General features: G+C 37.1%; 1 protein-coding gene across 1 annotated transcript in view; it reads left to right on the forward strand.

Moving 5' to 3' along the window:
- Positions 1-24,237, forward strand: part of LOC126762491 (dendritic arbor reduction protein 1) — a 140,910-nt gene that overhangs the window by 85,422 nt on the left and 31,251 nt on the right. The window contains exons 4-5 of the mRNA XM_050479273.1: positions 332-1,124; positions 15,738-15,797. Of these exons, the coding sequence (XP_050335230.1) occupies positions 332-1,124; positions 15,738-15,797 (853 nt within the window). The remainder of the gene's footprint in view (positions 1-331; positions 1,125-15,737; positions 15,798-24,237) is intronic.

The following is a 24,237-nucleotide window of genomic DNA, read 5'->3' on the forward strand; positions in this document are numbered from 1 at the left end:
TCAAAAATGAGATTTAATTACAAAATTAAAGGAGGTTTACTTAAATAAACTAAATTTTTATAAAATTTTTATTCAAAAAATTATTTTTTAAATTATTAATAAATAAAATAAAAAATAGTAATAAATAAAAAATTCAAAAGTCTGTGTTTTATATTATTTTTCAAAGTTTGTAGCATAGTGTAATAATTGCGGTCCATTAAAGTAATCAATGATATTGAAACCATAATAATAAATAAATGAATGTAGTGCAATTCCAATACAATGCAATTAAAATGCAATTATCTTTATCGCCTCCACGTTTTCTGTACCGTTATCGTTTTTTTATCCACAGTCGTACCACCCCAAATACCAAGTACCGCCACCACCGCTAACGAACTCAACGCTGCACCAGCAATCACAGCTATCCCAGCAACAACAACATCACCAGCCAACACAATCAAATCCGCAACTTTGCCCACCTGCTGCACCGACCGGCGGCAATTCAATGTCAACGCGACACATTTTTGTGCCGCCATTAACGCCACCTAGCTCAGATCCCGGAAGTCCGGGTAGTTCAATGGTAGCGGCAGCAGCAGCGGCAGCAGCGGCGGCGGCGGCGGCAGCAGCTGCGACAAATGGTGGCAATGCACAACAACAACAGCAGTCAGCGCGACGCACGACACCACCGCCTCCTTACCAACAGCAGCAGCAACAACTGCTACAACAACAACAACAACACCTCCACCATCAACAGGGTCGTCCACTTTCAAGTATTTGCCCGAACATTTTAACGCTACACCCGAGCACAAATGGCACAACGTCAGCAATGACACCACTACACTCCACCAACTCCTCCTCGAGCGGCGGTGCCATGCACCACCTGAGCCCAGGGCGCTCGTTGACCACACTTGGTGTGAACGGTGCTGGCATCGATATCGGCAGTGGACTGCATGGCATCGGTGGCAGTGGTGGCGCTGTTGGTGTTGGTGGCATGGGTGGTAGCCGTGGTCGGGGGCGTGCCGGTGGCGCAGGCGGGCCGGCGCACTTGGCGAACTTGATTGTGCCGACGATTCGCACGATACGCTACAATCGGCGCAACAACCCGGAGCTGGAGAAGCGGCGCATACACCATTGTGATTTTGAGGGTGAGTTTGGCGCTTAAGTCTTTTGAATTTTCCGTTATAACATTGCATATACATATGTACATACATACATATATATAGCTGTGGTAATAATGGAATGTGGGTTATTTTTTAACTAAAAAATATTGAAATAGCAATTTTGAACATAAATTTCTTCTCCAAATATAAAAATGATATTAAATATTTAGCCAAAGTCGAAAATTATGAAGGTTGGTAAATATTTAAATTGAGCCTTTGGCTAATTTCTTTCATACTCTGACCTTAATTTCAATTAGTATGCGCTTTAATATATTCTCAAACAATCATACAACAATAAAAACAAATATAGGTGGCTCAGAAAGTTACCCATTAATCTTTCTTGTTTGTTACAGCAGCTCACACAATTATATCTGTATCACGTAATTTAAATATTTATAAAACAGTTAAATACTTTTTTATTTGCGTCACTTCACATTTCGCACGCAATATGCATAATTTATAGTTTCACCCAATATGTGGTAACATTTACAAATATTTTAGTTTACAATAATTATTATTAGTTTAGCAATCAAGGCGATAACTTCGCTCAAAAAGCAACTTAAATGCAAATCTGACATTTCAATTGGCGCCAGCCATTAACCTGGGCGCACTATTTATTAATTTTATTGCGCAATTTTTAGTCATTTTTGCATAATTAATATAAGGCTAAGCCATTAGCTTAGCTGCACCGTTTATGCCACCCGAAAGCGAGTAGTTGTCCAATTAACGCAACATAGTATTTCAACTTCATTTATGTTTGGCTTTAAATGTTAAAGATTTTTTAGTATTTTTTTTATTAATATACATAACCGCATGGATGACGGTTGTTTTGGTCAATCCTATAATTTATGAATATTGCCACTTAAACGGCGTGAAGCTATTAAATGACAACCAACACTTTACGCATATGTATGTGTGTGCATCTGTTAGTAGCCGCTATGAAAACTGGCCACTGCAACTGTAATTATCCGAACACAAACGTTTTTGAATTTTTACTCTTTTTTCAAAGCGGTATTTCCCGCAAATTGGCAGCTCTTTGACGTGCCCCACACTTTGCCGCTCTCTCTCACACACTCCCTCTTGCTCTCTCCTGTTTTCTTCTAAGCACCGGTTCAGTAGCCTCAAATACCTCAGCAAAAAATTTATCTGTGATTTGCGTCGTTTTGTCAAAATTGTCACGTCGCTTTCGTCGCTCGCTCTTTTATACTAGCAGCCAAAATCAAAAAAAGAGAGAAGAAAAAATTTTGTTATTTCAGCATGTGCTGCATGCGTTGACCACTTACTGCTAAGTGCTCGAGCGGATGCATTCGCATGCCGGCGTGTCGGGCAATATTTAATGAACTGAGCTGTCAAAACCGTCACCGAGTTTTTCAAGTATTTCATTTTTTCTTTAGCTTTTCATATTCATATGCGTATGCCATTATGTATAACTGTATCTAAACAGTTTCTGCGTCTGCTATTTAATTATGAATTCAGCTTGCAGCACTGGATTAATGACATGTGCGCAGACGGGAGATAATATTAATTGCATTCAAATATCAAGGAAAGCAATATTTATTATTATTTTTAAAAACAAGTTAGCGTTGCTCAAGTGAAGTAATTTTAATAATAATTTGGTTATTTATTTAAAGTTTAGGAGTTTTTTGTGAAATAAAATATTTTGTGGAAATAGACTTTTAATCAGCCAGCTAACTTACGATGTTGTATCGATTTTCAATTCAGGAAAAACCGCGTTTTTTGTCTTTCTTTTAAGAGGCATTTTATTTGTAAAATTATTTATAATTAATGATTAATTAATTTAAAAATAATTGGATTCTCTTATACCCGAAGTCAATCTATAGCACGACCACAAAAGAGTATCTTGCGACTAGGTAGATTTATCTGCTTAAAATTGTCTCAAATCGAAAAACTAGAAAATAAATGTTAATATTATGGACAGAAATGAAGGAAGGAAAATTTTTAATTTTTGAAAAATTGCGACTTTCTAACAAAAAGTCGTTTTTTTTATTAAAAATGTATATTTGATAGTGGACTAAAAAGTTAAATGTTATATTTTTTTCATCATATCCTGATAAATGTATCTAAGAAAATTGTATAAAAGTTTCAGCCGATCGGTCCAGCTATAAGAAATTGGTCAGTGTGTCTACTAAAACGCGCTTAAAGTTTTGAGAGCCGTTTCCATTAAGTTGAGAATTAGTAACTCACACGCTCATATCTCCAAAATGGATCAAATTTAAATTTTCTGAGAATATTCTCGGGTATTTGAACGTTTGAATAAGTAGAAGCCGAACATTGAATGTGTTGAAATTCACAAAGAGGTATTACTTAAGGGACAAACTAACTTTTTTGTGATGAATTATTCAAAAAACAATATTTAAATTAACAAATATTTAATTGCTATAATATTAACTCTACGGTTTGTGAAATCTTATTTAATTAGAGTCGAACCGGAAACTATTTGTTATTATATTACAACATTTTTCTTTTTAAGAAACTTGGCTGCATATAAAATATATTTTTAAAGTCTTATAAATGCAAAATCGCATAACTTTCAGGCATCACTGACTATTCCTTCTAAAATTTTAAATAATAAAAATGTTTAGAATTTGAACAGAAATCAGCTCCTTAAATCTTTCGGTATTCACTTGATATTTTTAATGCACAAAGCAATATTTTCCTTTGCTAAGTTTTTTTTTAGTTTTTATTATGTACTTGCTCTGAACTCAATCCTAACATTTCCTAGTCCAAACTAATTTATGGCCTCATTAATATGCAACACAGATATTGGCATTAAATCTATATGCCAACATAACCGCCGGTTAACTACACGATTGGCGCACAGCCAAAGCGTCAAACGCTGACAAACCGCTTGATTTTTAGAAGAACTTAACGAATTCTATGCACATATACAGTTATAAATACACAAATTTCTAGCGAAAAGGTAATACTAACAGAATGTCAACGCTATTGTTTCCGTCTCGTGGCAGAAAAGTGCAACGAAGCAGATTATGTGAGTATGTGTGTGTGCAAAAAGTTCACACACGCTTATGCAACTGATAAAATTTCCCAAATTCAAGACAATAACCGAAGTTTTCACCCACAAACCTGCCGCTAGTAGTGTTGAAGTTTCACTTTCCCACACGTAGTGCAGGCATTTTGGCTCGTTCGCCTGCTTGTTGGCCCCTTAGCATGCTCTGACTATATGTTATATAGTATTTGTACATGTGTGTGTGTTTGTTGTTGTGCCTTGTACTTTAGTTTCTGTAAGTGTCACACTGGTGTAGCGCTGCTCTTGTGGCAAGCATGTTGCACATTACTGTCATGTCTGACAACAGCTCTGCCACACAGCTGTAGAGACTTGCTACCAAACACCTTGCATTAAGCGTTTTTTTACAACCCGTGTCGGTTGTTATTTTCACTGTCTACTGTCTGCCTGAGAGCGATATACATGACAGACACATGCTCATGCAACACAGGTGAGGCAACTGTGCCCGAAATAATAAAGGCAATGAGAACAGTAGATAATAAAGAAAAGTCATAACAGGCTTAATGGCACTATCTCCGACAGTTTTAGTTGCAATTTAGTTATGACTGTTGTTGCTTATTAACAGAGCATCCATTCTTTTAAAATGTTAAGAATATTTTTGATTTTTTCCATTTTTGAGAAATCAGGACCGATTTGCACTTGATATGTTATCAATCTTGAAAAAATAAACATTATTCTATGGAATGATTTTGCAACCTTAGTATTAAAAGAGGGTTAAACCACGTCTAGTGGTCCACGAAAATTTCGAAATATCACCGATTTTGAAAGTTAGCAGTTCATTAGGAAAGAGACCAAACGCACACACAGTGATATACATATTTCGTCAAAACTCTTTTCTTTTGTTAAAATTATTGAAGGGTGAAATTTAGAGCATGATAAAATTGTAAAATTTTGTTCTCATAAACTACTAGAGATAAATCGATGGAATTTGTGAAGTCAAAGAAAAATGATCGTGCTATATTATAGATTTTTTTCACGATCCATTTGTTTAAATAATAATATTTTACATAATTTTTTGTTAAACAATTGAAAATATTTAAAGTGTTCTTCACGCTAAAAAAAATCTAAAAGTATGTGATACAACGCAGAAAATATTCACCTTTAATAATCTGCAAAAAAAGGTTTGTTCATTCATACCATTCCACAGATATTGAATTTTTTGTTTCCCTACCGCTCTTAAAATGTATGGCACATCGATCGTTGCGCAACACACAGCGAATGCGCTAATGCTTTTCTTGCGGCACAGATGTTGGGAGCTAACGAACGCACTGGAATGAGTTGAAGTAGATTTCGATGAGTTCGAAAACCTTTGAACCATAGCCAATAACTTGTCATGAATTTATAAACACATTTACATACATGTCCGCTGTGTATGCAAAACGTTGGTCAAAAGAGTTCACGAGATCTTATGAAACACCAAAGCTCTTCACTAATAGTTATCAAGCTGATAAGAGTAGATACTTGTATAACAGATGCCAAAATAACTTCAACTTTCGCTTGTGCGAAAACTGTATTGCCTACTTTATCGTTGTCCTTTTCGAACTGCAATCTGAAGCGCAAGCCGGACTAGCAAAAATTTACTTACTCTTTCCTTTATTTGTGGCCTTAGCCTTTCATCTAATTCGCACACCACTTGCTGGTACTTAAAGCAATTTTCCTTCGGCTTACCAACTTTTTTATCAAATGTGCATTGCGCTTGCGCATTCGACACATTCTTGCCCATAGTTGCGATGAAGTAATTGCTTGCTCTTGCTAGCCGCTATGTCAATCAAGTGTCCGAATGCGCATTCATGCCGATGCGTTTGTGCGCAAGTACATATGTGTAAGTTGGCAAATAGCGTGCATACTGCGGCTTCACCTGCGCCTGCGCTTCGATGCGCGTTTCAACAATGTATTGGTTGCGTGCCTTTATGGCATAATAACTTCATTTGGTAGTAGCAACCGTAAAGGAGTCAACAGCAGCAACGGCAGCAGCTGCACTTGACAATCAGCAAACGCCACTGTTGTTGTTACTGTTGTCGCTGACCATTTATACTGTGCAAGTTGCAGCCACGCTTTTTTTGCCAAACAACAACAACAACAGCAGCAACTGTGGCAACAATGCATGCGTGTGCTGCGCCAAGTTCATTGCTACGCCGCTGTTTTCCTTGTTTTTGTTGTTGCTGTTGTTATTGTCCGTATTGGTATTTGTCGTTAAGCGTATTTTGTTAACATTTTTCCAGCTCTTTGTCTCGTGTGCTAAAATTGTAAACGCATTTATTTACTTCGGCCGCTTTTTTTTGCCTGAAACGTGTCGCAGTAGCTTCTTATGCCTATTAACAGCCTGCGCCGGTGTAAACACTGCCGGACTGTGTTTGTATTTGTATTTTGCTTTTATTTTCAGCTTTTTTTCTATTTCGTTGTTATTTTTTTATTGGCATTGTAGCTGTTGTTTGAACTGTTTGCGGTCGGCTGGCGAGATTTTTGTGCCTGTTTTGGCTAAGAGTATTTAACGCAACCACACACACACATACACACTCACGTGCCAGCCGTTTAAGCTTACGCTAAGTCTTTTATATTTTATAGACGCAATTATGTATGTGTGTGTGTGTGTTTCAGTGTTTGTTGAGAGTACACACTAGTCATGTCTGTGTGGCACAATGTTGCCGGCCATGCCTCATTGTTGCCACTGCCATTGCCATTATCACTGGGTGTTGCAAGGAAATTAACCCAAATTAGAAGTGAAAACATTTCTCGGATTTCTCTCACCATTCGCTGTGTCGATAACTTGAAATTGCGCATTTACGCTTGAGCCGAGCAAGTGTTTAATGGCTGATGCTGCACGCTGCTCTCGTGTGCATATGTGTGTGTGTGCATGTGCAGTGGTTGCCAGCCAAACAAAGCAAGTACAAATTAATACTCAAGGAAAAAATGTTTATAGGCACATACATGTACAACAACAACACATGTGTGTGCTGCGCGTACAACTGCCGTATTTTTTTAAATTTATTTCTCATTTCCTTTTTTACAGTGGCAAATTTGTTGGCAACTTTTTTCGCCAACAACTCGGATTTTGCGGTTATACTTTATTGATTTTTGTCATTTTTGGTGTTTTTGTTTTCGTATGCTTCTGGTAATTTCGTTGTATGATCGCGTGTACTCTGCGCAAATTTGCATGCCTGTTGACAATGGTTGACCTCCCGGCGGCTGTGCTACAATGTTGGTTTTGCAACGCGTTTTATGTTTGGCAAAAATGTTTAAATATTCGATTTTCCACTTAAGGCACCGCAATAATTGCTTACAATTCACCAGAACACACATTTATGACTACTGTAACGTTTCCATTAATGCGTTAAATATGCGCGGCGGACTGCTGCACTTATGGGAAAAGGAAACGGTACAACAATGTACATGTGTTCGCATGTGTTGTTGTATGGAGGTAGAGTAAGGTTAGCTTTTAAGCATATTGTGGCTATTTTCTATTAGAAATTATTACTTGTATTGTTTTTAGCAACAATTGTTAACAATCGATTTTGTGAATGGAAAAATATACATTACCTTTAAAGAAACAAACTTAGTTGGCAAGTCTGGAGTAGATAAAGAGTAGTTGTAAGTATAAAATATGATCTCAGGAAATATTTTAAATAGATAAATTGTAGTTGTAGGTATAAAATAAAAGCCCAAGAAACATTTTGTCGCAGTCTTTTAAAATAATTAATTTTCAAAAAAAAAAAGAAAAAAAAACAACAAAAATTATAAAATTATTTTTATTGGTTAAGAAATTGTTGGCAAACTTTTCGATTATATTTAGAATATATAACCATATTTATACTCTCGCAACAATGTTGCTAAGCAGAGTATTATAGTTTTGTTCACATAACGGTTGTTTGTAAGTCCTAAAACTAAAAGAGTCAGATATAGGGTTATATATACCAAAGTGATCAGGGTGACGAGTAGAGTCGAAATCCGGATGTCTGTCTGTCCGTCCGTCCGTCCGTCCGTGCAAGCTGTAACTTGAGTAAAAATTGAGATATCATGATGAAACTTGGTACACGTATTTCTTGGCTCCATAAGAAGGTTAAGTTCGAAGATGGGCAAAATCGGCCCACTGCCACGCCCACAAAATGGCGGAAACCGAAAACCTATAAAGTGTCATAACTAAGCCATAAATAAAGATATTAAAGTGAAATTTGGCACAAAGGATCGCATTAGGGAGTGGCATATTTGGACGTAATTTTTTTGGAAAAGTGGGCGTGGCCCCGCTCCCTACTAAGTTTTTTGTACATATCTCGGAAACTACTATAGCTATGTCAACCAAATTCTATAGAGTCGTTTTCTTCAGGCATTTCCATATACAGTTGAAAAATGGAAGAAATCGGATAATAACCACGCCCACCTCCCATACAAAGGTTATGTTGAAAATCACTAAAAGTGCGTTAACCAACTAACAAAAAACGTCAGAAACACTAAATTTTACGGAAGAAATTGCAGAAGAAAGCTGCACCCAGGCTTTTTTTAAAAATTGAAAATGGGCGTGGCCTCGCCCACTTATGGACCAAAAACCATATCTCAGGAACTACCAGACCGATTTCAATGAAATTCGGTATATAATATTTTCTTAACAGCCTGATGACATGTACGAAATATGGGTGAAATCGGTTCACAACCACGCCTTCTTCCAATATAACGCTATTTTGAATTCCATCTGATGCCTTTTCTGTAGTATATTACATATATACATTAGGAAATGAAAATACAATTAAATACTCAAAGTACACAAATTGATCTAATCTAATTAATTTTACAGCAAAATAAAAAAATATGTAAATGACGTATAATGAAATCTCGATTATCACTTTATCATACGAGAGTATAAAATGTTCGGTGACACCCGAACTTAGCCCTTCCTTACTTGTTTTAATACATTTCAATAAAATGTGAGAGTAAAAATAATACCAAAATACGAAAGCTTATTTCGCATTACAATACATAGTATAAATAGGGTTGCCACATTTTTGTCTGAATTATTAATATATATTTTATTCAATTATTCGTAATAATATCTAAATTAAAAAAAAAGAAACTTAAAGCTTGCCATCAATTTAAAATATGCTGTTTTGTCATCCAGCTAAAATTGTAGGCTTAAAATTTAGTGACAAGGATTAGAGATGTACAGTAGAATTCGCTTATAACGACATTCAAGGGACCGATGAAAATACGTCGTTGTAACCGGTCGACGTTCAAAATAATTTAGCAGATTGTACTAGCTATTAAAAAACCGTTTTCATAAAAATAAAATTTATTCCAATTCAAATTATGTATACATACATATTATCAACATATGTTGTACTATCAAACTTTACCGTTATTGATTCCGCAACTGATCGGCGACATTCATTCTTAATAAAAAAGCATGCGTCGTCGTTATAACCAGTAAACTTATCTTAAAATTTCCTGAAATTACGTCGCTAAAGCCGGTATGTCGCTAAAAACGGTGACGCTTTAAGCAATGTTTATTTCAAAAATTTGTATTAAAACGAAACTTTAAGTTGCGTTTACGTCGCTAAAAGCGGTCGGACGCTGTAAGCGAGGTCGTTATATTCGGATTATACTGTAGTTAGCAGCACAACAATTTAGTTGCTATTTTATGTGCAAAACTAAAGATTTTCGGCTTTTCTTTATTTACTTCGAAATTCAACTGATATGGCAACTCCACATCGGTCAACAGCGCTATGCAAGCACTTATTTCTTTAACCAGCTTCATTGACTGCTTATTGCCAACATTTGCAAGCACATACTCGTCCAATAGACTCCGCCATATGCTCAAGTGCCAAATGATAAAGTGTTTGTCTGGCTTGTCATATTGACCTCTTGGTATACATATGTACATACATGCTTACGAAGCACTGCTGTCGCAAACTGATGGCCACACATTACCACCCCCACCACCACTACGATCATCACGCAGGCAAGGGTATTTGTGGGCTTTCCTGCCTACTTTAATCCAGTTATTTGCAATGCCATTCAGTTGTCTGTCTAACTGTCGTTCTGCTCGCGCTTATTTATGTTTGTTTGCATATTTCTATGTATTGAAATGTCAGGCTATTTTTATGCGATAAGTTTACTAATTTTCTTGTCTTCTTATTTCACTCTTTTGTCAGTCAAGTGGTGTGTCAAGTCGTCGCTACGTGCTACAAATAACTTTTTACTAATATTTGCCATTATTTGACATATTTCAACATGTACATATATGTATGCTATGTATGTCTGTATAAAAGCGAATATTAACATATATTGTAAGTATGGAGCATAATTAGCGAGAGGTATACTAAGATTTTTGCGAGAAAATTGTTTTATATTATTCTTCTTTCAGTAAAGTTCCAAAAAAAACTGCTGAATATAATAAAAAAATTCAAATATATTTGCGGCTGCAATATATACTGTACTCCATTAGCTACTCACTGAGTTAAGACCCTGTCCCTTTCCAAAAAAAAAAATTCAACAAAAAGTTTAAGCAGTTCAATTCTACATAGAAGAGTATTTGACCATCTTAAGTGATTAATATAAAAGCTTGTTATTAAATCTTTATTTGATTACGCCACTTTTGTATGATAATTATACTAGTTGTTTGTTCGATTCGTGGCTAATCAAAACTTTTCAAATTGTAGATAGCTATAATGCAACAAAATGCCAACAAATGTTTATTATATATGCCTCTATTTTCCGTCGAGCAAATACAATTTGCGTCTGTCTAAATGTTGGGGCGAATACCAGATACTGGACATTTTATATAAACACAACTTGCAAAAGTAAATAACATATTTAATAACATTAATTTAATGAACTGTTAATGGTTCGGATACATGTTAAAGCTGCAACTATAACCGGGAAGAAGAATGCGCCGCCAAACCCAACCACCGGCAACATCCGCCTGTAACAGGTGCTAATAAACGAACAGCGAAAAAGGGAAAAATAACCGAAACAACCGACTAACTAGCTGAAAAATATGTTATGTAGACATAACCAGTCGCCTTGGCAAGCCATCAAACAGTGTTAATTAGCTAAAATTGCAGCCGCCCGTACATACCTGTATATACATACAAACAAGAGCCTGCTGGTCGAAAGTGCGCGACTACAAATCAGTGTCGCTTCCTTTTCAGCCGCGCCGCTCGATTACAGGCGACTTGTTGGCAGGAAAATCGAAAGAAGAATGAGTGAGCAAATTATGGGTGATGTAGCAAGAAATCGCCTTTTAATTCAACTAATTGATGGCTCATTGCTTAACTGCCGGCCAAGTGGCAACTATGGTTGAATGCTCTTCATAACATTTTGCTACTGCACTTTAGTCCACTTACAGCAATGTACATGTGTATGAGTGTACAAATTTGTGCTAGTATGGGTGCTTATCAGTGCGCTTTCCGCCCGTCACTAAGAATCTGTCTTGTGATGCACACATTTAATATATAAGAGACAAGCGAGACAGTTATGCAACGAACTAGTTAATTGGCTGGCGATTGAACAGTTTTGAGGTTAAGCAAGCTTATGAAGCAATTGAGGTATTGGAATTTCGAGCTAAGATATCAAGGTTAGACGAAAGCTTAATCGAGTGTTGAAAAGCAGTGAAGGGAATATATAGTATATAATTCTTTTCCAAAATAAGTTCAGCGTTAGGTAACTATTAGGGTAAAATTTGTAAAATTATTACCGGAAAGTTGAAGAAGGATAGATATTACGTATCTAACTATATTAAGTACAAAAATCAATGCTTTCACTATTATAGTAATTTTTACCAGAATTCTTAATTATTATTCTGCTGAGGGGTCTGACCAAAACTTCGATAATAAAGATTTCTCTGCGTATTTAACAAGCTATATTCCTTCTACTTGTTGATGGAAACAAGTATTTACATATAATGATATATATGCGACCGTTAAAAACCTAACTAACTAACCAGTCACTCTTTACACGCAAATTGTTATTGATTTGAAGATATGGACCTTTTCCTTTAGTTTCGGGGAATGCCGGCTCAATTTTCGAGCGCCATTCCCTAGATTGTTAGACAATGTCGACGTCACATTATTAAACTTAAGCATTGTCATCAGTAAAGATGCGCTTGCAGAACTCGCTTTTGCAAAAGACTCAGAAATTTTGGTACCAGTCTAGCATCATTCATCACTCTTCATACCCAAAACATTAACCAAATTGTGTTGAATGGATTCCTGAAAGTTATTGAAATCCTCTGTAATCGCTCTGATACCATCACGCGATTTTCAAGTACAATTTCTTTGACTTCCCTAATACTATATGCCATTCAAACACATCTGAAGCACTAATCCACATATGGAACTCAAACTACATACGAACATAAGAAAAGGTTATACCAATCTAGGAAAGAAATATTTAACTATTTGGACTGGATACTCGTTGAAGAACAGTGGAAGCATCATTTATGTCATCAATTTCGACCTTTAGAAGGTCGAAAAAGTAATCAACATATTATATACTTTGCTCTTTTTGAATAGAACCCGCTCTTCAAATCGCACATTTACAATGAGTTTCTTCTCAATTTTTATTTTTCTGAAATCCTTAAAATATTTGTTCTTTAAAGAAACTCAAGGAATTTATAGCGCGTCATAGAAGAGTCATATGTATATCGCCTAACTGACTGTATGCAAAAATATCTTCTCGTTCGGCATTATGCGCAGCTGGATGAGTGAAAGACGACGGCGACAGGCAGACTTGCTTCGTTGCGAGTCAAATGTCCGAGCGAAATGCTTTTGAATGCGCGACCACAACGACGCACTGGCTTTGAAGCGCAGCTGGAACGCTAGATGCGTGTGTGTGGTTGCTATTGTTGCAACACATTGCCGCAGGCGATAGCCTACACAATAGTCTGCATGTTGCGATTTATTTATGCCGTGTTTACATATGCAGATTCGCCTTTACGAGCGGCAGAGTTAGTACTTTGTCTTGTGCTGCGATTTATTATTAATTTTTTGCTGCGCTATTTATGCATATTTGCTGTATGTTATTGTTAGGTTTTTACCTATTTAGTGGCGCCTAGCGTTTGCGACGTTGTCTCGGACAGTTCCTGCTTGTCAGCGCACATAAGTGGTCATGCTCATCCATGCCAGTGGGTCCACTAGGAATGCAGAAGGTACAACATGAAATTATTATTATTCATTTGGAGCAATAAAAGGCTGCGTGGAGGGGTGGCGGGAGCGCGCTAGGTAAAAGACTTTAACATGAGTTTGATGTTATTATGCCTTGCATATGTCCGACATAAATGGCAGCTAATGGCTATGCGCTACTTCTGCTTCTAGCGATGCCACATATGGCGCTACACTGTGAGAAAAGGTTGCAATGTGCTTTTTTTTCTGTTCATAGATATATATACATTTTTTTTCCTAAACGTGACGTTCGTTAATATGTTGGCTGCAATCCTTCTCTTTAATGTCCACTGAGCAATTCCTTTTATTTTCGGCTGCAACGTGCCACCGCTGGCTGCTGTGCAACATTTTTTCGGTAAGCCAGCTTTTCCGTGTTTGTAGTGGACTCATCATGCCTGGCTTTTTGCTCATCTCAATATCTGCTGTATCCATTGTTGTTGCCGTTGTTGCTTTCATTGCGCCATAAATCATCAGCTTACAAATAGCAACATCTTATGCCCTCAACCAAAACAAATGTTAAGCTACAAATTAGCGTTGCTGGCACTGGTTAGCCACTGCAGCCGCCATCACCAACACCAGCACCAAACGTTGCCCACCAGCAGCTAATGCTTCCCAGCAATCAAGCTTGTGAAAAATTACACTAGTAAAGTGGGGAAAAAGTCCGCTTAATCCAAAGGACAGTACTTGCTGCCAACAGGCGAGTGGGCAAGCGAATCGTCAGCGTTTTTACAAGCAGCCATTCACCGAGCGTTGAGCGCCAGGCTGCTAAGCTGGGGAGCTTTGGAGCTGGTGTGCTGGCAAACAGCCGCCCAATTGACCTAATAACAGCATTAATCTGTGTTATTTTGGCGCATTTTGTTAATGCTCTTAACGAAACAACAACAACTACACCAACTGCCTGCATTAAAATAGAGCTACTAAACAGCAGCAACAACAACAGCGAACAAAGTGAACGTGTATCAAGATGCCCGGCGTATTTTTGTTCAATTTAATTTTTTTTCGACCCAAATGAGCAAAAAACGGGCAGCAAAGCGAGCTTGTTGGTCGAGCGTGTTCAATAAAGAAGAAATAAAGCAGAGAAAAAGAAACAAAAGGCGTACAATGACTAGGAAATAAATGAATCTTAAATAAATCCATAGAAATTGCACAGAGCACGACGACGGCAACAGGTTGCTAGTTGCGGCAACTGGCAGGCGTACAAGCGACAGCCATGTGGCAAGTACATATGTATGGCAGATACAGTGAAGCCGTGACGTATTTTAGTACTTTAGTAATTTAGTGAAATAATTGATTAATATTATTTTGATTAAGCGTAATTACAATAAAATTAATAAAACTCATGCAAAGATATAAATTTGAAAAGGCAGCTTGTATGTAGGCATTCCGTTTGTATGGCAGGTATATGTTGTAGTGGTCCGATCTAAGCAATTTGTTCTGATATTATACCGTTGCTTGAGGCAATATTCCATGGCACATTTTGTGAAGATATCTTGTCAAATTAATAAGTTTCCCATGTAAGGACTTGATCAATCAGCTTGTACAACAATATTTATTGGAAGTGATGAGGGGCTTGTTGGGTAGAAAAGATTTTATGTAAAATATCAGACTTGTATCTCTAAAAGTGAAGGACAAGTTCACATTTATACAGTTAGTTAGACGGATATGGCTAACTCGACCCAACAAAAGCACACAAATTGGTTGAAGGCTGCACAAAAATTGCCTGAAATATAATTTCAATTAATTGAATGTCACTTTTAACGATAATACACTGTACTTTGCGCCAACAAACGACAGTTGAGGCGCGCTACTTGTGGCAGAAAGCTGAGGCACCCGTGCGGTGTTATGAATTTGCCTGCCGCAGCACTTAAATTGCATTAGGCGGCCAATGAGCCACACCACCAACAACAACAACAAGCGATAGCGCTTATTAGTGCCACTGCTCGCTTTTCTTGCCTGTCACAGTACAAAGGATCGCACGTTCGGTGTGCCTCAGTTTAAGCCCAATTGTTGCGCAGAACAAACGCTGGCAACACAATCGCCTCGGAAAAATGAGGCGAACATTTTGCGAATAAAACTGAAATTTAACAAGTGGCAGCAACGAAGATTAAACATTTGCCAAGCAATGTGTTGCCTGCCAACACACTTCCAAAAAGCATGCAACAGCACCGCATATTGCTAAAGTGGCAGCAACATTCTTTTTTAGACATTGCTGGCGTGTTGTACGAACGGGCAGTTCGCGGTAATGCGGCTTTTCGGACTCATTTGCCCAAGGGTGAAACCGCAACTAATTCCCATTTGCCACACTAAATCTATTTGTATACAAGTTAGTTTTATTTTTTATTAGAAAACATTTTCGCTTCGAAATCTATTTTTATCGCAATATTTTTTTTTTTGATTTTGCAGGCTGTACCAAGGTTTATACGAAGAGCTCACACCTGAAGGCGCACCAGCGTATACATACCGGTAAGTGGTCAAAGAAAGCTAATCGCTTGGTGTTAATTAATACAATGCTAACCCTTTGCATACCAAATATTACATATGTATGTACATAAGTACATATATGTTCAAAGAATTATGCATAGCTTTAACTGTATAGCATAAGTAGGTATACATATGTATATAAGTACTAACCAACAACTTTAAAAGCTTGTAGCTCCACTAAATTTTTGATAGACCTTGTCTGCTCTGCCGACAAATTTCTAATCAATTTAAGCAATTAATTTAAATCAAACAACTTTTATAGACTCAGCAGCCCAGCTACACAAAACCGTTACGTTATGTAAACATATTAAAATAGCAAAAAAAAAACATCACTAACGGCAAATTATGAGCGTTCGCTGACTCATAGCGAATAACTGACCGAAGAGGCACAGTCAACTATGCCAAATTGCTTCAATGTGTGCATATGTGTATGTGCACGTGTGTGTGTGTGTGTGTATAGTTTCTTATATAGTGTCGAAAGTGGAGCTTAAACATATTTTTACTGAGTTATAATTTTTGGTATTTGTGGGCCTATTCTTCGAAAAAATGTTTGCATAAAAAATTAAAAACAGCAAGTTTAGTAGGTCAATTAATGATTAATTACTTCAGCATAATTTTTTTTGATGTTAACTTGAGTAATTGAGTTGGTTCGAATTTAATCAACCATCATCGGTTTAGTTTGAGTAGTGTAAAGCAGTAAAATTCACAAGTAGGCCAATGAAAAATCTCAACCACAAAAAATATTTTTCTTGCAGAAATATTACATAATCATTTTGTTAACAGTTGAAGCTACAAATCTATTGAATATCAAATTCAGCAACTTTCAACGATTTAATCTTATCATATCACACATCTACATGTACATATATGTATGTAAATCATTTATGTATGTCATTTCCAATTTTCATTTGTTTTATCCTCTTAAGACGGGAGCCTGCTTTAGAAGCTTCAAAAAATCGGATTTTTTTTGCTTAAATCTCTTTAAAAATTATCTAAGAATATGACCCCAAAGATATAGATGGGAATTCAAAATATTTTCGAAGCTAGAAGGGAAATAGTGACCGAGCGTTTAGCAGAAGCTTTAGGCGCTTGGGATAAAAGCGAAAACTTTGACGCGCGATTTCTCGGTTTTTCATTTTAACGATTTTTCTTAATTGGCGGGCAGGATAGAAAAAAACTAAACGTAGTATGGAATTGAGGCAAAATCTATCTTTGCCATTAAATTACCTTCCATTTAAACTAAAAAAAAACTAAGAATAGTAAAATTTGAACATATTTTTAAACAACATAAGTAAAATTTTTTTGGTCAAAAACCACTTTTTCAATTTTTATAAATTTTTTTAAATTTTACTCTTCGTTTTTGAAATTTTCTTAGTTTAACTAGAAGATAAATTATTAGAAAATATAAATCTCTTTGAATGTTTGTTTTTCCGATAGGAATTGCGATCTGCATCCTGCCCGCCATCCGACAAATGCACATGCGTGAGCGGGCAATTGATTCCCAAAGGCAGAATATCAAAGATTTCGTATCCAAAAAATTTGTGAATGATGTTTAAATATATAACTATAAACCTTAGAAATTTCGATTTAATCAATTATTTCTTTCTTTCTCGAAAAAATCCTCAAAAACATCGATTTTTGCCAAATCTGTAATAAATACAAACTTCTTTGAGATACAAGGTCTGTTGCAAAAGAAACAGAACTTTTTAAATATAACTGGTGGCGCCACCTACTGGTGGGCATATGAAATAAAAAGTTTGATCTCTTGTTGACATTTCGTAAAAATTTTAATACAATTGGATAACTACAATCGATATTATCGATCAAAAAGTGACAGCAGCTTTTGGTCATCGGTCGTAAAATGCATTTTAAACAAAGAGCAAATATTAAATTTTGTTTTAAACTTGCGAAAACGTTTACTGAAACATTTCAAATGATGAAAAAAGTTTATGGTGATCAGTGCCCATCCCGTAGTAATGTGCATAAGTGGTTTAAGCGATTCCAAGAAGATCGTGAGGACCTCTGTGACAATCAGAAGTCGGTCGTCTTCAGAAGTCAAAAATAAATACAATGCTGATTTGTTTTTACGATTCCGAGGGTATTGTACACCGAGAGTTCGTCCCACCTGGCCAAACGATTAATGCTGTGTTTTACCTTGGTGTTATGAAGCGTCTTTTGTCACGCATTCGTCGTGCTCGAGCACAATACCGTAAGGCAGGGTCCTGGCGCCTGTTGCACGATAATGCGCCGTGTTATCGGTCGACGTTTGTCACTGATTTTTTGACAAAAACTCCATATTAACCATTAATCACTCACCCTGTGATTTTTACCTATTTAGAAAATTTCATTTGCCCATGAAAGGACACTGGTTTCAGGACATTTCAGCTATCCAAAAGGCGCAACCGATATTCTCAAGAGCATTCCGAAAAATTACCTTAAACACTCATTTGAAATGGTAATTGACCGGGCTAAACGCTGTATCGAAGCACAAGGAAACTACTTTGAACAAAAAAATATAACTTTTGAAAAATATTTTTTTTTGTTGTTTTTTTTACAGTCCTGTTTCTTTTGCGACAGGCCTTGTATGTGTATCCGATATACAAAAGGAAGTCAGCATATCAAATAAAAGTAAGATTGCAAAGGCACACGCTATATGCTCATTTCAGCACTGAGTATAATACTGAGCATATTTAAAAATCAGTGAAGCTTGATCGAGCCTTCATTACAAATATAAAAGAAACCTTTTTCACTACCTTCTTTTGCATTTTTTTCGATCTGGCGCTAGCTTCTTAATAAAAGTAAATACAATTCCTTAAAACCTTAAAAAATATTATTTAATATGGCAGGCATTATTCGAAACTTTAGATAAGTAACGCTTTATGTATTTACTAAATACAACTTAATTTTCTCCCTTCCGAGAGTGTTTACAACAAAATTTATTTTCGAAAAAATATTTTTGAAAATAAAAATGATTCTATTTTAAAACTCAAAATAATTTATTAAGTATAACCGCAAAAAATATTTGCGACACATTTCACCAAGAGACTAGAAAAGCTACCACATTGCATATGAGAATAAAAAAAATTGAAATTTTAGTTTGACATGGCATGCAATGCTAAACCCAAAAATGTCCATTTATAAAGTATGCGCTATCATGTCGGTCGCTAGGTTGATTTGTCGATACCGCTAAGATAGCCCGCGGGCGATCAATTGAGTAATAACTTCACTAACTGCTGCAACCGAGACAATTGATTTATTTTAGTTAACGCCACATGTCGTTGGCAGCACACAAACGAGAACGTGCAACATGCACAAGTGCTTGCATACTCGCACACACGCACACATGTATGCTCATAAATGGAATTCATATTTTTCAAGATACTAGCAATATGTGATAGAGCAACATGTTGCACACACGAAATATCAATGACTGCTGAACATGCAACGGCAAGCAAATATGCGCGGCAACTTTGTAACCAATACTTGCCACAGCCAGTACACATGCGCACACTGTTGGCAGTTGGATTAATTTTGAAATATGGCTAATAGATTGCGGTTAGGGCAGACCATAAGCGCCGAACAACAACTAGAGCAACAACAACACACACATGCACGTACATGTCACAGCAGAATGCCAAACAGTAAATCGGCGCAAGAGGCAGCATCGATATCAGCCACAAAAGTCGAGGCAGCCAGCAGCAGCACCACACAATAAACGCGGCAGCCACCGTCAATAAAGCCAAGCGACAGCGGGGAGGTGGGGGCTTCAAATGCACCAATTGTTGCTAAGCTCAGAGCACAAAGGCAGCCATTAAGCCAACGTTTATTGTGTACTTAAAACATTTTAGCGTTGAAGTTAAGTGCCGCTAACATTAATATGCAAACGTAGCTGAGCATGTGTAAGTGTATTGGTGTGCTTGTGTGCCTAAACGTTTGTAGTTTCTGTGGATTTTTGATTTATTGGCATAAATGTGAATATGGAAAATGATATTATGGCAAAATAACGAGTGGCAAATGCTTGTAACTGCGGATATGTGTGTATGCTTGTGTGTATGTGGCAGCATTTTCATAATAATGTTGTTCGCCGAATTTGCTGTCGTTGCTACCATTGTAGCTGTCACACTCACACACGAATTTAACGGCGAGCAAATGGTAATTTTACAAGCGCAGTTGCAATAGCATCGCCCATAAATCATTGAAATTAATTATGTTCCTAGTATTTTGCTACACACTACAGCGTGGCATGCTTAAAGAGTGGGTCTAGTGCGCTTTAGGCAAATGCCTTTGGCCAATAGAGCGGTTCCTTGATTTCAGGGGGAAGTAGGAATAAATTTGGTGATTTTAGAAAATGGTATGGAAATAAGTAATGGTAATGGTAAATGAGTGCATGTGTGCTCGGTTCAACTAGAAGTTTATTATTAGAAGCAGAAGGAGGATGAAGCATTTGTGGCGAAATGATGATATTGCTCCACAAACAGTGCTTATTTGTCCGTACCGCCGACACCGCAGCTTTATAGCATGTAGCTGTCATACAGACTGAACGATCAATATGAAGGCAGTGCTTATATAGAAAATTTTGTTTTGATAAGATATCTTCCGAACATGAATTATTGTAGAAAGGAACACTACCATTATCCGACATGTAGTTTCGATCGGGCCACTATATCACAAAGATGCCATACACGCTGACCGATCAAAATCAAGACAAAGGTTTTCTTATACTATTTAATGCCATAAGATGGATGGCTCGAAAATGGTGGACGGAGTTGGTGTGAGGATGTACCCTGAAGAGATAGGCATAAGATAGCCTTTTAACTAGCCGTATCATTTTAGAATTTTTCAAGGAGAAGTATTTGCTTTTGGGAAAGCCATGGAACTAGCCCCTAATATAACACCAGGCAACTCCAAAATTAACATCTACGCAGACAGCCAAGCAGCAATTAAGGTAATAATCTCGTTTTGTATATCGAGCGGAAGTGTGTGGGAGGCACAGCAGCAGTGGAAAGTGTCGTCAGGAACAAGCGACTTATTTTCCAATGGGTGCCAGATCACAAACAGGCAACGATGTCAGTGAGATAACGGACGAGTTTGCTAAGAATGTTTTATGAATAAAAAATTACAAAGTGCCTGCTCACTCTGAATAGAAGAAATGGTAGGAAGATGGTTCGAATACCCACTGATCAAAATTTGGTAACAACACATTCGCAGAATGGAGCTTAGAGATCGAAATGACAACAGGAAATATCAAGAACAACCAGGGAAAAATGGAACAGCTCTTGTGCAATTGTCACGTACATGCAAGGCAACGCTTCAAACACGGTATGAGACATTAGATGAATCAATAGTGGGGTTGGAGAACACATTTAAAGTCGCTTTAAGTGCTGTCATCCAACTTGCTGTCTTCAACTTCTAATGAACTACAACTACAACGGCAACACCATCTGCAATCGCTAAGAATGAAAATTGGTGCATGTGTGGCCCACTAGCCTATCAGACTAACCTATGCTGTATAAAATGTAACTGTCAAGGCGTATGAAGCTTCGGGGCAGTCGAAGTTAATGTTTTTTTATTTCTAATTTCGTTATTTTTTATGTATTTAATTTTAAAACTTGTCAAAACTAATTTTTTTCTCTGAATTACTGTAACCCGGTTTTGATTCAAACTAAACTTAATAATTAATTTTTCAAATTATTTTGCTCAAGCTCGTGTTTTAAAATTTAGTTAATGATAAGTGCTTAGCCAGAAGCAAATTTTCCAAGTTTTCGTTTGTGGTAAGAAGTTTTAAGTCTTAATAACAGCAATAACATAGATGTCTCGACATTTTCGAAGCAAATTGATACTGACAGTGAAGTAAAGTGACACTTGATCTTTATATAAATTATTTATTAAAAAATTAACGTAAAGTCCTGCTAAGCATTCTATATTATAGTACATACTCTCACTTAGAACTGAACTTAAACTTCATCAATTAGACCTACTGAATCTGTCGTAGCCCTTACAATAAACACCCGCGCTTAGAAGTCTTGGAGAATAATAGAAAAATTACTTAATCAAATAAGTTAACTACAACTTCATTATGTAGAAAGATGACTTTGACGTCTATAAAGGTTTCGTATATAAATACGCGCATATATTTGTATATGTTTGTCAAATCCATTACCATAAAGTTCTCGTATAAGTCCAGCACTCACGCTTTTTGCATTACTGTCAAAGCCAATGAATGCTCAATAGGTCGCCTGTACATTTCCTTCGTTATTTCCGCCTTTGGCAAGTGCATTGCGGCACACAATTGCCGCGTGTCCGTAATCATGATCACACTGTCCACTACCAGCGAGGAAACAACTAACCCATCAACCATCAACGCTTGCAATATTTCAACTCGATTTTATTTCTTTTGCTCTTGTTGCTGTTGTTGGTCTTACTACACAACTGAAATGCAGCACCATTCGGATATAAACGATTTTTCTGACTTCTCACTGCGCATGCGCTGCTGATGATGCAACTTTTGCGGTCGCTGACTAAAGTGTTTGCACTTTATTTTAGTTTTTTTTTCATTTCTATAGCCTTATTGTTGTTGTTGCTGCTGCCTTACTTACTCGAAAGCACGATTGGCAAATTAAAGCGACTGGACGGCATACACTTCTGACCAACTCACCAGCCAATAAAACGAAATGAATCAGCGAATGAGTCTGCGCATCTGCAACGAGCCGACTGCCTTACGAGCAATTTACAGCTATATGCGCATCTGTGTATGTGTGTGTGTGTGTGTGAGCTGTGAATGTGGCTAGTAGCTGCTCGCGGTCACAGCTGCAATTGTGGTTGCGGTTGACGCAAGTGTACGCGCATGCGCGCAAAATCTCAACTCACGACTTGCGCTCGCATCGCCCGCCACCACCATCACCACTAGCTTAACCACGCCACCAGCGTCAACAACCATTACAACCGACAACGCCGTGCCGACCGCAAGACCCAGAATCGAAATTGAAAATGAATTGAATTGTATGAACCCGTAGTTGAGGTTGGCAGCTGGGCGCGTTTGCACAGCTACGACGCTGCGGCTGGTGGAACGTGAGCGACAGCCGCAAATGCAGAAAAACAAAACTGTAAATAAAGCAACAAGCGCAGCGCTGAAGATGATGATGATGATGGAAATAATCATAGCAGCCCATCCCGCATGGGCGGTAATCTGCCGCGCATTCGTGTGGTTAGCTTGGTGTTGGTTTGCGGTGCTTTTGGTCAGCGTGTTGGTTACTGCTTTTTGTAGTTCGTTAATCAACTGTGGTGAGCCTTTTAAATCTCTCGCCTTTGTTGCTCTAAAGGATTATTGCTGCTGCCGCAGCGCTTTTGTGGGTCAGTGTGTTAAGTTGGTTGGATGTTGCGCACGCGCACAAGTGGCAACTTATTGCGATACTTCTAAACTGGGTTAAGTGGCAAAAGTATACGGAACAGCATGCAATTGATATGCTGGTATATCGCTATCGCGTTGGCAAGACTAATAAAGTATTTTTCTGCTGATTGCTGATGTGATATATTAACCTTTGCTGTTGAAAAGTATCAGATTACTTAATTAATTTCATGACTGCTGATTTTGATGAAAAATTTCGTACGAGAACAGTTATGTAGTGCAGAGCGTTTGTCCCATATTTTATTTTATGCGTTTGTCAAAAATACTTCAAAATTTAATTAACTTATAATAACGTTTATTAAAACAAAATAAATATTATATTTCGAAAATTAAGAAAAATACTGAATTTTGGGATTTAAGTTTGCCAGCTCATGTATATAAGGACATCAATTAAGTTTTTGTTGCCTACATTTAGGTACCTCCAAGATATTTTACCAGTTACTTACTAAATAGTTTAGCAGGTGTGCAACCTTTAATGCAGACGCTTGAAAAATAGATTAAGGCAGGGGTTTTGATAGTTTAGTTGTACATAGTTATAGAAGAGCGTCTAAAAACAAATGACCGAACTAATAAAATTAATCCAATAGTTCACGCTAAGTGCATTTAAATATCAGTGTGTATTCTTTTAAGAACCCATTACAAATGTGAAGCTTCACCACCAAGCAGAAAGAAACCCATTTGTATGAAGAAATATCTTTAGTACAATTTTTATTACATTTTTATGGCTTCCATTTACAGTGCATGAGATAAGTTTTCTTATAAACACAGTGGTAAATATATTTCATACAACTGTATGAATGTATGCCTGCTTCTTATTTTTATGTGCGAATTAATCGTTCTTACTCCAAGTGGGTTTAACGATGGTGTGACGATTAGGAATGGTTTATGAGCTGTGAGGTAAAGTGTCGGACACTTCGCTATAAATTCACTGCGACATGCAGGACTTTGCAGCATACTCAGAAAAATTATAAAAACAATACATTTTGCACACGTAAGTTTGGTTCGAAAATGCACTTG

This window comes from Bactrocera neohumeralis, chromosome 6 (genome assembly GCF_024586455.1).
Source record: "Bactrocera neohumeralis isolate Rockhampton chromosome 6, APGP_CSIRO_Bneo_wtdbg2-racon-allhic-juicebox.fasta_v2, whole genome shotgun sequence".
Taxonomy (NCBI): Eukaryota; Metazoa; Arthropoda; class Insecta; order Diptera; family Tephritidae; genus Bactrocera; species Bactrocera neohumeralis.